The 16,664-nt window shown below is 38.6% G+C and overlaps 1 protein-coding gene across 2 annotated transcripts in view; it reads left to right on the top strand.

Annotated features, from left to right (window-relative positions):
* The window catches only part of DGKI (diacylglycerol kinase iota), a 215,022-nt gene that overhangs the window by 82,508 nt on the left and 115,850 nt on the right, over positions 1-16,664 (top strand). For both annotated transcript variants that reach the window (XM_086467794.1, XM_086467801.1), the window contains exons 3-7: positions 3,754-3,849; positions 6,603-6,677; positions 9,111-9,167; positions 10,399-10,464; positions 16,511-16,582. In XM_086467794.1, coding sequence (XP_086323920.1) covers positions 3,754-3,849; positions 6,603-6,677; positions 9,111-9,167; positions 10,399-10,464; positions 16,511-16,582 — 366 coding nt within the window. The remainder of the gene's footprint in view (positions 1-3,753; positions 3,850-6,602; positions 6,678-9,110; positions 9,168-10,398; positions 10,465-16,510; positions 16,583-16,664) is intronic.

The following is a 16,664-nucleotide window of genomic DNA, read 5'->3' as shown; positions in this document are numbered from 1 at the left end:
GCATTTAAGAGAAGAAACCTAGCTGAATTAGTGAAATGTGCACAGCAAGTTATGCTCACGCATATGTAATTACATTGTTCCCAAACTCCTAGTCCTTGAATTCCTATTTCTCTTGCACTTCAGGGGGGGCTGTGTGGTGGTTTTTTTTCATATGCAAGGAATGTTTGCTACACTGAAATTATTTTTGTTTGCTATTAAGGTTGTAATGGATCAGGAGCAATCAAATGGGAGGTCTCCATCTGGGAGAGCATATTGAGTTCGTGTGTCCCCTGTGAGGCACGCTGCATCTGCCAGGAAATCACTGCTGCCTCCACTTCAGTGAGCATGGGCTGTCTTCACAGGACACTGAGTTCACACACTTGCAAGGGCTGGGAAGCCAGGCGAGGAAACAGAGTTCCCAATTCTCTTTTTTAACTGCAGAATATTAGACTGCAGTCATTCCTGTTTTATTCATGAAGATGGACAGTATCCCTTTTCTACATAGCAAGTCAAAGCAAAGCATGTCAGCCTAAAAGCATGATTTGACACATCAGCTAAGCTGTTGTAACACTGAGTTGGTACCAAAAGCATTGGTCACGCTGAACCCACCTTTAACCCACCACTCCTTGTGTCAGATCCAGCAGTTACGTGGTCACAGAGTGAGTCATTTTGTCTAGCTGATTTGGTAGATAAGTTATCTTATTTTTTTCCATCCGTGGAACTGATTCACGTGTAGCTTCACAGCTGCTAAATCCGGCATGAGGGAAATGGCAAGAGTGTGAGATTGAGGTCTAAGGGGTCAGGGACAGGACGACTGCCTATATAGTAGCCGTTTACTCCTAAAGCCAACATAAAGACATAAGTGCAAAATGAACCAAACTGGCAAATTATTTATGAAAAGGTTGCTGAACTCAAAACTCCTGTGGAAAAATATCTGTGTCAAAATATACAAGTGATGATGTAGCCTTTACTGTGCTTTGGATTTCTTAGTTTAAACTTTTTTGAGTTTAAACAGAAGCTCATGCTAGAGGTGATCTCAGTGACCTCTGTCAGCTTGTGTGTTGGTAGATGGTGTACCCTTTTTTCCAGCACATTGTGGAATACTGCCTGTAAATTTTGGAGTAGAAAATACTGATTTATGGAAGTCAAAATTCTTCATAGATATGTATTGATTTTTGACAAAATTTCCTATTAGAATTGAATGTAAAATTGGACTTGGAAAAGGTCAAAACGTTTTCCTTTGACTATATCACCTTGATTTTCGTAAGCGGCAACAGAATATCTCATCATATAAATGACAGTGCCCTGTAAAATTTGAAACAGTGAAGTTCAAATAATTCCCTTTGACCTTATTGAGGCAAAGTAATTGACAGGCAAGGCTTTTTGAGGGAGGGCATTTCATCTTGGGAAGTCTCAGCTCTTTGCTCTGATTCGGGATGAGGGAAGATTTTTTTTTCAAATGTCAGTTTGCTGGAATTGAAATTGTGAGTTTTCACACACAGTGCTGTGAAATTGTTTGTGGCAGTAGGTATCTGGAGGTGCACCACTTACACCAGATCAGGTTATTTACATTTTTTTAATCTAGACTTGTAAGAACTCTATCATAGCATGATCTACAAAGGTCATCCTTGTAGACTACTTACTGATTTTAAGTCAGACATGTAAATCTATGATACAGTCTAGAATAGAGAACAAACTCAATCAGTCCAAACTAGGTTACAGAAGTAGGCCACTTTATCTTTAGAAATCCTGGATGGCAAGTTATGTGGACATGGTCTGAATGAAGGGGTATTTAATCTATTTTTTTAATGTAATTGTGATTTCTCATTAAAAATTATGTCCCGGGAGCTGTGTCTTAGTTGATCCTTCCTAAACATCTTTCATAATCTGTAAAATTTAGCTCTGGGTTATAATGTTGAATTTGCACTGTTTCGTCAGCAGAGAATGTGCTCAGGTCAAACACTCTGAGCTCATATCCTCCTGCTTTGGTCTTCTTGTCTGGCTCCTCATAAACTAGACAGGAAGCTAATATGTTGGGCAATACTGGGGGCATAGTAATTTTATTAGTATGATGTGACTGGGCTTGCATGAAGTGCTGTAAAACTGATAGAGTTATTGCCAGAGAAAATTGCTGTAATATAAGGATAAACTTGAAGGGAAAGAATTTAGAATCTAGCATCTGAGTAAGGCTTGAAGAATTTCTTAAGCTGGTTCAAGTCCTTAAAAGTTATTATGCATTTTAAAAGTGCTGAAAAGCCTCACCTAAACTATTGTGCACTGAACTGTACAGCTTAGGAAAATCTTTGTCCTAGGGAGTTTACAGTTCAGGTGGTCAGGCAGACAAAAGGATGAGAAGAAATGGAGGTATAGAGCACTGTGCCACTAAATGAAGATTAATCAGGGTGCAATGACAGTAGACTGGAATCCGTCTCGCTCTCATCCAGTCCCTTGTGCTGAGGGATAATGCTGAGTCTGACATCAATGGGAACATTCTTGATGAAGTTAGAAGACCTGTCGACAGGTAGACCTCTCGCCAGAGAAACCCCCGATGTTGTTCTTGTCCGCTTTGTTTATTTGAAGTGAGCGCCATAGTTGTAGTAGGCACCACATGCAGACTTGTATAGGCCTTGGCTATTGTGGATGTACTCGTACTCCAGAAGGCAAAGGATTTTGCCACTTCTGCTTTTCTGCATTACCTAAGAAATCCACATGGCAAGAGAAGCTTTCTCATTTCATCACTTTGAAACTGTCAGTGGTATTTTAAATAAATTATTTTAACTAAGATGGCTATTTCGGAGCATCCTGCTGTCGGACGCCATCTGTTTGGTAAGCGTCATCATTTGTGACTTCTGCAGTGTGGGAACCAAATGTCAGAGACTGTCAAAGCGTTTTCCATCATGCTCTAATTCTGGCTGAACATAAATCCTGTTTATTCACTTTGCTCAAGTAGTGAGACTTCTTAGGATTTTTAGTTAGGCCAGGGTTACAGTCAGGTGAAAACTGTAGACTTTCTACAACCAAATTTCCTCAGAACAAGAATTTTTATAGAATTAAGGTACAGACTTGCTCAAATGAGGCCATCAAAGACAAATCAGATGCTACCCTATTGATCACTACTAACTGGCAGTGTGCTAGGTAGATATTTTTGAGAGTGTTCTCAGCTGAATGCATCTTTCAGGTACAAAATGAAAGTCTGGTCTCTCCTGGCCACTTAGGGTTTTGTTGATATTTTCATAAACATACAGTGTTGATCCAGCCATTTTAAAGAAAGCATTTTTCCTTGTCTAAACTATCACATCACCCTAAACCTATAGTCAGTATGTTATTTTGCATGTCTGTGCCTGATCCTCAAATGTTTGGGCTTCTTCAATTGAAAGTTCAGTAGTCATGTTTTTATTTCACCTCTCTTGATTTTTCTGTGTACATCTAGAGTCCCAGTTAAACTATGCAGCATCTGGGACGACAGTGGGCAAAGTTTCACTGAACTGTGCACAGAAAGACTTTGGTTCTGATTGGTAACATATCATTCATTGTAGCGTCAGCATCCTTTAAGCAGGGGTGATTAGCCAGTGTAATACTACTATGGCTTTGTGTTGTAGAAAAAACCAAAACAACATGTGGTTGTGTGTTTTTTGGTTTTGTTCTTTTTTTTTTTTTTTTTTTTTTTTTCCTAAATTTGTGGTGAAAATCAGGTTTGGTTTTTTTATTATTATTTATTCTCTATTCTCATGTGGCTGAATTTCACAAACCAGATTAACAATCATCTTTTCTCAGGAAAATGCTGTGAATGGAGAGCATCTGTGGCTGGAGACAAATGTTTCTGGGGACCTTTGCTACTTGGGGGAGGAAAGCTGCCAAGTCAAATTCTCAGTGAGTTACTTTTAGTTTTCTTTCTCTCTTTCTGAGGTAACAAGCCTGACTTCAAACTGATACAGTGCTCAGATGCTTGTGTACTTTGATTGTTTGCTGTTGTTGGTGCTTGTGTTCCAGAAGGAACGTAAAAGAGGCAAAAGCCTACTGGTTAAAGACACTATTGGTTGTGGAAAAAAGCTCCAAACAATTTTGAGTGACCCATATTATTTACACAGTGAGAATGGATGTAATGAGTAGCTTTATTAACACGGTAAGGAAAAAAGGTTAGAATATTGAGATATTTCAGAAATGTTTGAAGAAAGTAGCCTATTTTATTTATGTACACAAATACACCACTGGCTCGGGTCTCTGAGCGCAGAGTCTGATCAAATTTTTTAATCACTGCAAGGATTTGAACTGTATTTTCTAAACTATTAAATGCAGTCACCAGCAATGAGTGCACTCATATTTGAGTGTTTGTCTTTTCTTATTTGAGAATATTCAGGGTTTACCTTCTCCTATTGAAGCTTTTCTACTGTGCATGAAAAAGTTTCATTGGATTGATCTCTAACCCACGTGTGTTTCTTCTTGGACTGGGAAGTCACTGTTATACTTCCAGACTGCTTCAGGAACTCTTCACCTAGTGTTTCCTTTAAACTGCTTCAGCAGAAGAGAAGGAAAAAAAAAACAAAAACAAAACAGCAAACTCCAACCCTCTTATCTTGGTATTTAGGTGAGAGAGTGGGGATCCTGTGTTCAAGCCCTTGCTTTGAATCAATACTTAAGGGAGCACTCTGGCCCTTGGACTGCAAGGTGTAAGGAGAGTCCCTCTTCTCTGGGATGTTTGTGGACGCTGCCTGTGACTCTTCACTATACCATGTTTTTACTTTTATTTAAAACAAAACAAAAGATCAGATCATTTGATCTAAATCAAAGCATTTTTATTCACTAATCACCCCCTCAGTTTTTGAAGCACTTTGATCCAAAATACTAGTGTTTTCTATAGCTCCAATTTAATATCAATCCCCCATAACTTCTCAAGCAAATTGGTTACATTATGGCATGTAATGCTAAGGCCAAGCCTGGGAAGTCTACGCCTGCTTACAAAGAGTACTGAAACAAAGTCATGACAGTAACAGACTGCTGATAGTGGGGTCATATTCAATGGAAGTGTCATTGTGTATTTGCCCTGCGCTTATATTGGTCTTAAGGTGCTATGCTTTGTCAAAAGCTGGAGACACTGCAACTTTCTATGCCTGTCCTGGTCTTCCTTTGACTTAGCTCTTTCACCTGTAGACTATTTAAGATCAAATGTTTTTCAGTGGAGAAGTGATGAGAAATAATGAAGCTGTAGCTGCACAGACTTTGCATAAAATGTTAGTCTGTACAGAACATTAGCTTATAATGTCTGGAATACGGAGTTGACATTTCATGATAAATCAAAGAAGTTAGAAGTAATAGAAAAGATAGTCTGAATTTTTACTAGTCTCTCACTATAAATGGTTGTAGCTACTTGCAATGCCACCAGCATTCAAAAATGAGAACAACTTAAAAAGCAAGTTACTAAAAAAATAGCTGGTCATAAGGCGTTGCCTTTGTTTGCTTTTTGCAGTTTTCCATCTTGGGGGTCAATTCCTTTATTGTCTCACTTTTCTTAGTAAACACAGAGACTAAAAATGTACTTAAATTTAACAAGTCACAAAAGACAAGAAAACTTAGTTTGTTACACAATGTCACTATTCTTCAGGTGAAACATTAGAACAGCAGTCTGCATACATGTGAACAGATACAGTTAGGGTGTATCTAGATAATTGAGACTCATAATTATGAGACTCAAATGATAATTATTCTATAATGTGAGCTGAATTTGTGTTCCCCGTTTCTTCTTGAGTTTATTTACAATATATTGAAAATTCTGAAGAAATAATTTATTAGATATGTAAATGAACATGAATAAATTGAATGTAAAAAACGGAGGCAAATCAGTCTCAACTTACTGTGTGTTTATAAATTTTCTGTCCCTCAAGCACAAGTCTATAAATTAAACTTCTATGAAAATTAATTCCATCTGGTTTATTAAATTGAGTATATGCAAGAAAAAAAAAGTAAATATATTCTTTCTCTCCTGGATGCGTTCTCTTGCCTTTGATACGCTTTGGCCCAGGGGATTCAATGGAAATGATTTTAAAAGCCCTACTGAAATTAATAAAACTAACCAGCATAATTAGGTTGAGAATTTTGTCCCTGCTGTAACTTTTCATAAGCATTTAACAGAATTCTGTGAGAGGGTTATCGTTCTTTTCTACATGACCCAAGTACGCAAGTATTTTTCAGCAAGGCAATGGTCAGGCTGATAGAATTAAGTATTGTCTGATAAGCATGAAATGACACACTCTTCCAAACTGGTCTGAGTTCTCTGGTTTGCGTGTATGGTTTTTCTCCTCTTTTCAGTGGCTCTGCTCATCATCTTCATAGGCTACTCCCTTTCAGAGTGTTGATCTGCACCATTAACAGCCCAATCTGCTACCTAAAGGGAACCTTTAACTTCCAGTTCACAAGCTGGAGTGCGGCGGCTCTCTTTTTCACAAAGTCCAATTCTTGACCGGAAGAGCCTCAGACCTTTTTTTCAATATACACAACAGCCGAGAGCACCAAGAGAGGAAAAGTAGTATGTTGCGTAAGGAGCGCAACGTCTCTTGTTTCACAGCTAACTTTTTTCCTTCTGGGAATACCGCATCTCCATGCACACACGTCTCCCTTTCCTCTTGCAGAAATCTGCTCTACGGAGGAAGTGTGCTGCCTGCAAGATTGTGGTCCACAATGCGTGCATGGAGCAGTTAGAGAAGGTAAGACATTGCCACCTTCTGGAGCCTGCGGTGGACAACACTCGTTTAATTCTTCTACTGAGGTTTCAGTCTGGAAAGTGCCATATGCCAAATCAGGTTTTCATAGCTGTTTTAACAATATGTTTGTTTAAAAAGTTGACTTAAAATTCCAGCTTATTTTTCAAAATGGATTTCTTCAAACCCTGTGAATCATAAAAATAAAAAAAAAACCAACAAAAACAAAACCAAAAACCACCAACAAAAAGCTCACAGAATGCTTTCACATTTTTTCATGTTTAAAAAATAGTTTTCGTCTACTTGTAGATTGAAAATCGAAGCTAGAAAATGCAGTATCCTGTCATGTACAAATTGGCTTTTCAAAATTCCTCAGCTAAACCCAGCATCATTCATCTTATGACAGCTATATTTATAAGGAGCAATGTAGTATACGATGCTACTATGAACATTTTTCACTGTGTTTACTAAACTATACTGTTTTCTCCTCAAAACTTCAGAAATTGTGTTCTTGTTTTTAAAATGGAAAACATCACACCTTTCCTTTATAGTACTATTATTTCTGTGAGCATCTATCCTGCTTCTCAGTTCCTTGAAGGAGACCTTGTCACCACCAAGCACCTATAGAATATCTATCACTGACTTCAGTTTTTCTATCAGCGATTTGTCTTCAATATGCTGAACTGGTAATGTGATGTGGAAATTTCCCCCCACCCTTTTCTTTCTTGGTGGATATGTGTAAAGAAATATGAGTAGGAATTTCCATGTTGACTTCGTTAGAGCTTCATTTTCACTCCTATATGTTTTGCAATGTTGTTCTTCATAGAAGAAGTTGATGCATAACAAATTTATAGCAGCATTTCTTTGGAAAGAGTTTTTTCCTTTCCAAGTATTTGGACTTGTGTTGACAAATGTCACAGTGAGTGCCATAATACCAACTTGGAGAGGTACCATTTCCACCCCCGATGCTTTTACCCACAGTGAAATTAGCATTAGTACACACTTTCAGCACAAAATGTTACCAGTGAATTTTTCATGACTTCCTTCATGAGCAGCAGTGCTGATTCTCTGTAGCATAGCAAGCCGGTGGCATTGCCAGCCGGAGCAAATGAGCACTTACTCAACAGAATGGGTTTTATCTTGTTTATGCCGTTCTGGAGACCATGAAATTCACCTCTTGGCAGACAGTTGTTATAAAGTCTGCATCCCTCTTAAACCCTGTGGAGTTTAAAACTGGTACGTGAGTCTTCTGCTTGGTCTTCTCTGCAGAAGTGTAAATAAAATCAATATAAGCTGGGAGTCTTTCCATCCTGCTCGACTCAGCAGTGAAATGATGAGTGTCAATTCCAGGTGAAGAGCAATGGAGGAAGACTAATATTGCTATGTCTTTTGTTTCTTCTTAAGTAATAAGTATTTTGTTTACTTCTTGTTTGTTTGTTTTTTCTCCCTTGATCTATTATTTTGAAGACCGTTATTAAATGAGGGAAGAACTTGTTTATATGGGAAGGGGAAAGGTAGTGTTTAAATTTGAGGAAATGTGATCCTTCTGCCTTCATAACAAAAGCATAACTAGGCAGTGTCATTAAGTGTTTTATTCTTTGAAGGACAGTCAACTTAAGCTTGAATCTATTTCATCTAGTGTATCCTTACCTCACAGATCCTTTGGCCTTTTTCCATGCTCTCTCTTCTTCAATATATTTTTTTTTCTCTCTACATCCCCCCTGCTTTTATTTCTACTGATTTTCTTTTCTCAAAAGACTTTTTATCTTTTCTCATAAGACTCCCTTGTTGTTTGTTAAATGCTTTTTCTTTTAACTTTCCTAAAAATGTTTTCTGTTCATGGAAGCTCCTTTTGTCCTCTTTTTGTCTTTCCTCTCCCATCTGAAGGAGGCAACACCACTGCATGAAGCAGTACAATGCTCACCAACTGGTTTGTGGTTGGGGAGATGGATAAGAGCAGCCTGAATTAAGCAAAAGGTAGAATTTTAGGGTACTTTGCACAGTTCTTCGTGTGAATGAAGATTTCTCCATGGATTTTGTTTATGAAGACGTAAATCTGGGATGTGTGAAAAGGTCTTACAGAATTAGATATCCGGCTCCTATTAACTTGAGACCTCAGCTTAAGACCACTTTGATTGCCAAAGTTCTTCTTCAGAAAAAAACACATGAAGCGGTTTCCTTCTAGGCAAGGGGGAGACAGTTTAAATAGTTGAACTGAGCCGGCAGCAATAGCATTAGTGAAGAAAAGATCTAGCAAAGAGAATTACTATGGCATATTAAAAGAGATTTTCTGGCATCCAGGTAAGTTACTTTGTTCAGCTAGCGAAGCTAATATGTTAATAGACAATAAACATTTCAGAAGCTTGGCCTAGATCAACATATTGGAATAAATTCTCTCTCAGCTCAATTTCAGTTCTAACAGCTTTATTTTAATGCCAGATTAATTTTCGCTGCAAACCGACTTTCCGAGAAGGAGGGTCCAGATCTCCAAGAGAAGTAAGTAATGGACAAGTGATGATTCCTTTTTCATTTTATTTGTGTGCTGATCCACCTGGTGTAGAGCTACAGCAGTGCTTTTAGATTCAGAGAAGGCTTACAGTATTGGTTCCCAGTGGGACACGTTCTCTTCCCCATAATAAATGTAAAATGAGTTTTAACCGAAGGACTCCATTACTTACACTGACAGAAACCATTTCATCTTTTTGTTGTCTCTTTTCCCATTCATTCAGCTATTCTGTCTTTTTTCTTCTTTTTTGGTTGCATTTCTTTTTTTTCTTCCTGTCCTTTCAACTAGTATTTTTATTTTTTTTCTTTTTCCTTCTCCTTCCACTTGCCTCTCCCTTCATTTTTTTCCCTATAAATATCTCCAGTGTCCTAAGATATTTTATTTATGTAAAAAACCCCAAACATTCAAAAACCTTATTATTTGCCTCCAGCTACTGTATTGAATTCAGCTTCTTTGAAGGTACTGGGCTTTTATTGTCATTATTGATGTATTTATATATCTGTCTTATATAGTTAGAAGCCAGTGTTTCAAAAACACCTCTTAACTTTTATAGCTGGTTTGATGGCCAGCTTGCTCTTAGCAGAGGTAGCTTAATTCCCTGCCACACTGACAGTTCAGCGTTGGCTGGCACAACAACGTGGCGTAGACCCCTTCTAAGCCCCTTGACTGCGCAGAAGCAGGGGCAGCAGTCCTGCTCACTCTCCCATCTTTTGCCTGCCTCTTGCTGCCCACCAGCATGTAGGTAGTCCAAACAAGGAGAAAAGGCTGCTTCAATGACTGCTCCTTCCTCCCTGTCTTCCCTTCTCCTGCATTGCCTTGTGTTTTTTCACGTTATAAGGCTGTATTTCCAAGCAGAATAGAGTGGGGCCCTGCGTTGTGGCTGAATGCAGCGGTGTTTGGGTGCTTCTGTGCCCTGTATATAGGTGATGATTATCTCTGCATCATGTAATGAACTTTCTTCTTTTGTAGAAGAGTACCGAGATAGAGGTTCTGGACACTTTTCAACATGGATAAAGAACACCATCTTGTCCTTATTCCTTCTCTGGTTTTGGTTGTGTCTGGGGTTCTCCATGGGGCCTGCTGCATTTCGCTCCAGAAATGGTTGCATTGGCTGAGGGGACCTTTGCTTTGGTGTCTGTAAACCAATTTCACACAGATGGTACCATTGAGTGCAGGCTGCCATTGCTTCCTATAACATAACGTTTTGTCCTGCTTTTGCAGAACTTTGTCCGACATCACTGGGTGCACAGGCGAAGGCAGGAGGGGAAATGTAAGCAGTGTGGAAAGGTAAGATTTACAGTGCAACACAAGCACAACACCAGGCACTTATGAATTCAGGGTAGCCAATAGGTCCTTCTAGTCACTCAAATTTTTCTATCCTAAACACTTGGTCTCTTAAGGGCTGATGACAAGCTTGATATGTTGTCTGGTGGCAGCCCTGAGTCCCATGTGGGAAAAGGAAGCTGCATCTGCAGGAAGGAGTATGTCATGCGTCCTGGGACATTGCACTGCACTGGCTGCTGAAAATGAGGAGGAAGTCTGTGGCTCCTTGAGCTTCTTTCTTTGTTAAGCTAACTCTGTGCCAATATGGCATTTTTGTAGTGCTGTCCTCTGTGCCAAATTTGTGATGGGCTATTTTTTCAGACTTCTGGAAAAAGAAAAGCTGTTGCTTGTTTTCTGCCCTGGCAGACTCTTAAGGTTTGTGAGACTGTTTCACATTTCGTGTGCTGCACAGATTGTAAAAGTTTGTTTCTAAAAAGCTATAAAAAGGAGTAAGAAGTACCTTAGCTACTGAGGACCTTTCTTCTGGAATATGAACCCCTGAAATCTGTTGAGAGATACTTAAAAATTAAATTAACACAGGGTTTGATTTCCTTTCTCTAGCACTATGTTATACTTTTGCCTCCATCTTAAGGTCAACTAGTAAGAAAGACTGTGTTTTGTCTCCGTGGCACAGCACTTAAGTCAGAGGAAAATCAGATTTGTGTCTGGATACTGATGTAGATCACCTACCCTTTCATAACAAGTAGCATGGGAACAGTACAGTGAGGCACTTTGCATGCAGAATTCTTATAGGATTTTGCAGTGATATTACCTTCCTCCTGCCATTTTGGCCTGGATGTCCCCTAGAGGTACTACAGTTTGATTTTGCAATGGGAGTACTTGCTACCTATTATATCAAGACCTGTGCTGGATACATTCACATGGGCAACATGACCAGTCCATCCTAAAATATCTATCAGCCCTTACTGGTGTGGAGGAGATCAGAGGAAATCACAGTTTTCCCCTTAAATAAGAAAGATTCAGTTGAGACTAACACAGGTGTATTGTAGTAGAGTTCTTTGTCAAGAAACAGAAAGTATTAGGGAATAAGATAACAAGAAAAAAAAAATCCCATTGTATTTATTGGCCAAACAGTCTCCTATTACAGCAAAATACTTGTCTGTCTCGTGTTCCACTGTTAGATTTCTTATACCTCCTAGTGAGAACTGTCTTTTGTATTCTCGTCATGCAAGAAAAAGGGAACTATCATTGAAACAGAATGGCAGTAAATTTAAAGCAATAAAAGAAATTATTATTCATGGGATACCTAATGATTCTGGTAGATCTCATCGTAGTGTAATATTGATCCTATCCCATGGGTAGAACTGGATGGTTAAGTATTTTAATAATCATTAATAACAGTTCGAGTAAAGAAAGTATTTAGGATATACCCATCTCATGCTTCAAATTGTAAGCCAGTGAAAAGGAATTAATGCTCCCCAACGTCCTTAGTGTGGCTTTGTGGCTTTATATTTCATGTGCCTTCTGTGCCATAGCTGACGCTTCCTGAGAGGTGGAGCACAGAAGTATCCATGTCAGTGTTCCACCTTAGATCAGAAGTGCAGTTTGGAAGGAATTTTCTTGATTATCATCCCTTACTGTGGTTCACACAGTCTTGCAGCAAATAAACAGATTTATTAAATTAGATTAAACTTAATTGAAAATTAACTCTGCAGCTACTAATGGTCATTCAGTCCACAGGACCAGATCATAGCTAGTCTGAAGTAAAATTTTCTGAAAATCCTTGTGTGTAGTGTCTTCAATACTGACAAAGCCTATGCTACCACAGTTACTTATTCCTTGCTAGTGCAGATACAGCTTATATGGTCGCCTCTAGGCTTCAGTTTTCTTCTCTTCTTCCTCCCAGAGGTGATTTCACTGATGTACTGCAAAAGTACTATGTGCAGAAATTGGTGCTAGGGAGGGGGGCCTGGAAAGTTTTGTTCAAAATACTACTGAGTGCAGTGGAACCAAACAATCTATTTCGGTCTACTTGCTGTCATGATTCCCCCTTTTTTTTTTTTTTTTTGGAACTGGAGACTGTAATAGAAGGATGATCATATCTTTTAAGACAAAGTACCATTGAGCCCATTATTCAACAGTGGCTTATTATGGAAAAATATAAGATGGGGGCAGGTGATACACCCCCAAAACAATCTCCTGGCCTCCAAGAATTTCTGTGTCATGAATTTCCAGGAATGGTGCCTTTATATTTAACAGCCTATGATAACTTTCTCTCCTGTGATCTTATCTAGTTTATCTCTGAGTTCCTGTAGAGTTGTAGCGTTTACAACATCCTTTAGCAAGGAAGTCCCAAATTTAACTACATGCTGTGAGAACAACTACCTTTTGTTTGTTTCAAACCTGTCATTTTTTTTTTCTAATGCTCCATAGCTCTTGTATTGGAAGAGATGGTAAATAAACGCTCCCAAACCACATCCTCTACACCATTGATAATGTTTAAGAACTCATTATTTCTCCTGCAGGTGGAAGTTTTGTAGCTTTTAGCTGTTATTAGCTGTTTGTTACCTGAGATAATCAGAGAAATCAGAATTTTTTTTCTGTATGTAATACAACGTAAGAATGTTCAGACCATGAGGCCAGAATCCAGTTCATGACTGTGTGCAGCAATAGAAGCTTAAGGATGAATGCAAAGTGATTCTTTCTTCAGATACTTCCAGTTACCAGTGGCTTAGGGATTTTCTGAGACTGAGAATACATCTTGGACCATCATGCTGAACAGACACTTTATTTCTTTTTATGTTCTGTGGTGTTCAAAACAGTGTGTCCAGTATACACACACAATGTGCAGCTACAGTGTCTATCTCTTTCTCTTACTGGTCCCTTTAAAGGTCTGTGGATTGATGCAGAGCTATATGCTTTTCCTGCCTATAATGGTAGGATTGAAATTTCTAGTACTTGAACGGCAATTCTAGTTCTTTGTTATTTTAGCAGAGATCACCATCCAAGTGCTTCTATTGCTGTCTGTATTTGAGTTGTAATAATACCTGGCTCTCCTACAGTAATGTTGCATTGGAAAAATCTCTGAGAGCATTAAGAAAGGAATAAATATCATAGGAAAAGAAATGGAAAAAAAATTATTAGTAACGGTAACACTGATGTGAAAATACTCTTTAATGATAAATATGTTTGAGAATATAACCAAAACATGCTGGAGCAAGTAATCCCTATGTGCTCTTTGTGCATGGGTGTCTATATTAATGTGGACTTTGATCCAGATTATTTAGACTGATTGTAATCACCAGTGCAAGCTGGGGATTCAGGTGCTCTTTTCCTTCAAATATATTTCCTCTGGTATGCACAACTGTTTATTTCCACAGGAACAGCTCACAGCATGGGATTTCATGTATTGTACAGGAATTGTGTGCCAGTGAATCAGGGCTAATCAGATACTGTTAGCCTGATATTCTCACAAAGGTGAAATCCCACAATGTCTAAATTTGTGCAGAAGACCTCCTTACATGACCCAGGAACAAGACAGCTGAATTTTAGTTTTGCTTCTCGCTGAGAGAAGGCAGAAGAGATGATTTGTGGTGGAATATGGGGGGCTCCAGTGTTTCGGTCTGATAGTCCCCATCAAATCTCACTGTTACCTGCAGTGCATTGCTTTATTTTATCAGTTCCTTTATTCGTAAAGCTAGCTTTCAAATAATTGCTATCTTACCTCAAACATATATCCTTGGGAAGAATTAGCTCACATTTGTAAAGCAATTTGAGGAAGAAAAGTAGTGTTTTATTGCTGCTTATCATTAATATGTTTTTATTGCTGTATCATTTTCTCTAATGACTCCCTAAAAGCCAAATGGCTTACTGAATAAATGAAAAACGGTCCATGCAGAACCAGACAAGCTGCTCAGTCCATATGTTTAAAATACACCACTGAAGGACTGTGGAATTAATGTACTGAATTTTAGGTTTCATTAATTGAGGTTTTGGGAGAGAAAAATTTCTCCCCTGGTTGTTTCAAAGCAGAACAAACCAAAACATTTCATGCCCATGAGGGCCTGAAATAATTTTTTTTTTTTTAATACACATTGGGACAAGAAAAAGTGAGAAACAAGAAGCACTAGTCTAAGTGAATGAGAATATAGCATTTTATCCAGTGTCAGACCTCCGTTCCAGCACTCGTATCATATGTACTGTCACTCTGTTTGTTCTTGTGCCGACATCAAATGTCAGACTAGCTCTGCCCAGCCAGAAGCAGCTGGCCAGCTTGTCATTGTGAAGCCGTTTGACCATGCTCCATTACTAAATCTGAATGTGCCAAATCACTGTCATTGTGAAGAATCTACCCTTTGAATTTCTCTGAATGTAAAACCTGATTAAAAAAAAAAAAAAAAAAATCTAGGCAGAGATGACGCAAGCCTCTTTAGGAGTAGGTCTTAGTTGGTGGTGCGGTCCATCTGGCAAGCCGGTTTGAATACATGCTGGGGACCCCTGAAGAAGGAGCTGTAATGTGCAATTCTGCATGGGCAGATAGGTAGAACCTCCTCCTGTTCAGGTTATTGATAGGGTTGTCCTCAGCTACCATGTATGGACAGATTGTAGCTCAATCCCACGCTTAACAAGACCAGTGCATCTCTGGATGGGTTTTTGGTTGTTCATTTAATTCTCCTTCTTGGTGTGCTTGATGTCATTGCACTGAGCACTAATAGGCTCATTTTTCCTGCGGGTGTCCATCTTCCTGTTCCTTTCCACAGCAGCTAGGATTAGAAGGACCTTAATTATAGAAGCAGTGAGGCGATGCCCTGTTAGATGTTACTAAATCAGATTATAATTGTTTGCACCGGGTCTTGGACATTGGCCAGTATGTAGGAGATTTAGTTAAAACTGAGCTTGTAAAAACTAAAACTGTCTCACAAATTCATGACTTGGTAGGGACAGGATTAGAGAATTTTGGGTGGTGATGAGCTGTGTAAGGTAGTAGAGAGAGGCTTGACAGAAGCCAGTGACTAAAGGATCCAGATGACTGCAAATCTGAAATCTAAGCAGTGAAGGTGACTGTGACAAACTGTTCAATGAAGTTCTGGACTTTCCATCTCTGCCGCCATCAACCCACATCAATTCTTTCTCTGACTAAAGTAAGCTTTAACTGAACACGAATTTTTTAGGTTGTAACTTACTGTTTATTGCCTGTGTTATATGCAAGAAGGGTGTATATGACCCAATGGTCTTTTCCAGTCTTAGAATTTAGAGCAAAGTGATACGTCTGCTGAAATTACATTCTACAAAATGAAAGTCTTCTGTGGGAGATTAAAATCTCGTATCTCCTGGTAATGGTATGCTTTTTTTGTCTTTATAGCTATAATGAAATATTTTCTTTTCTTGTATCTGTTTGATCTGAATCAGACCATCTTGGTTTTTGGAACTTACTAAAAAGATTTTGATCTGAGTCAGCTCAATAAAACAATAAACTTAATTTCCCAATCAGAACATCTGCACACAGACATTTTAGTCAATTCCACTCTGTATTAAAAAAAAAAAAAAACAAACTAACAAACCCAGCAAAAACAAAAAACAAAACAAAAACAACACCACCACCCCCCCCAGGAAAATTCAAACTCGTGTTTATATACATACAAGCATACAAGACTGCAATGAGAGAAAGCTTTTTTTGAAAGAAAATCTGAATCTCTCAGGTCCGTAGAAATCCATTAAAATAGGCATTCCTTCTTAATTTCTGTTGCTTTTAACTACAAAAGCTAAGAAAAAGCATAAATTTTGGAGAAGTGTTTTTGAAAAAATGTGTGTGAAAATGCCCTAGTTGAACACCTTTCTCTCTAAATCTTGTCATTTTATGCCCCAAAAATATGTTTCATGGTTAAGAGCTTAGAGGCTGAACCAATGTATCTGACTTCAGTGAACTGATTTAGTTAACAGTCACCTGAAAAGAGTTCTAGGTGTAAGTTTTCTGGTAGTCAGCCAGAATTTAATCCTTTTTTTTTTTTTTTTTTTTTTTTTTTTTTTTTTACCTCCCTACTTGTTTTAGGGCTTTCAGCAGAAATTCTCCTTCCATAGTAAAGAGATTGTGGCCATCAGCTGTTCCTGGTGCAAGCTGGCGGTAAGTGATCAATACTCAGGGAGACTGGTAGCAGCTTCCCTGAGTGACCACATTGCAATTTCCTTTTTCCTGGCTCTCAGGG

This window comes from Leptosomus discolor, chromosome 1 (assembly GCF_034619465.1).
Source record: "Leptosomus discolor isolate bLepDis1 chromosome 1, bLepDis1.hap2, whole genome shotgun sequence".
NCBI lineage: Eukaryota > Metazoa > Chordata > Aves > Leptosomiformes > Leptosomidae > Leptosomus > Leptosomus discolor.
The sequence above is the reverse complement of the archived record's forward strand: the minus strand, read 5'-3'. Positions and strand labels throughout refer to the sequence as shown.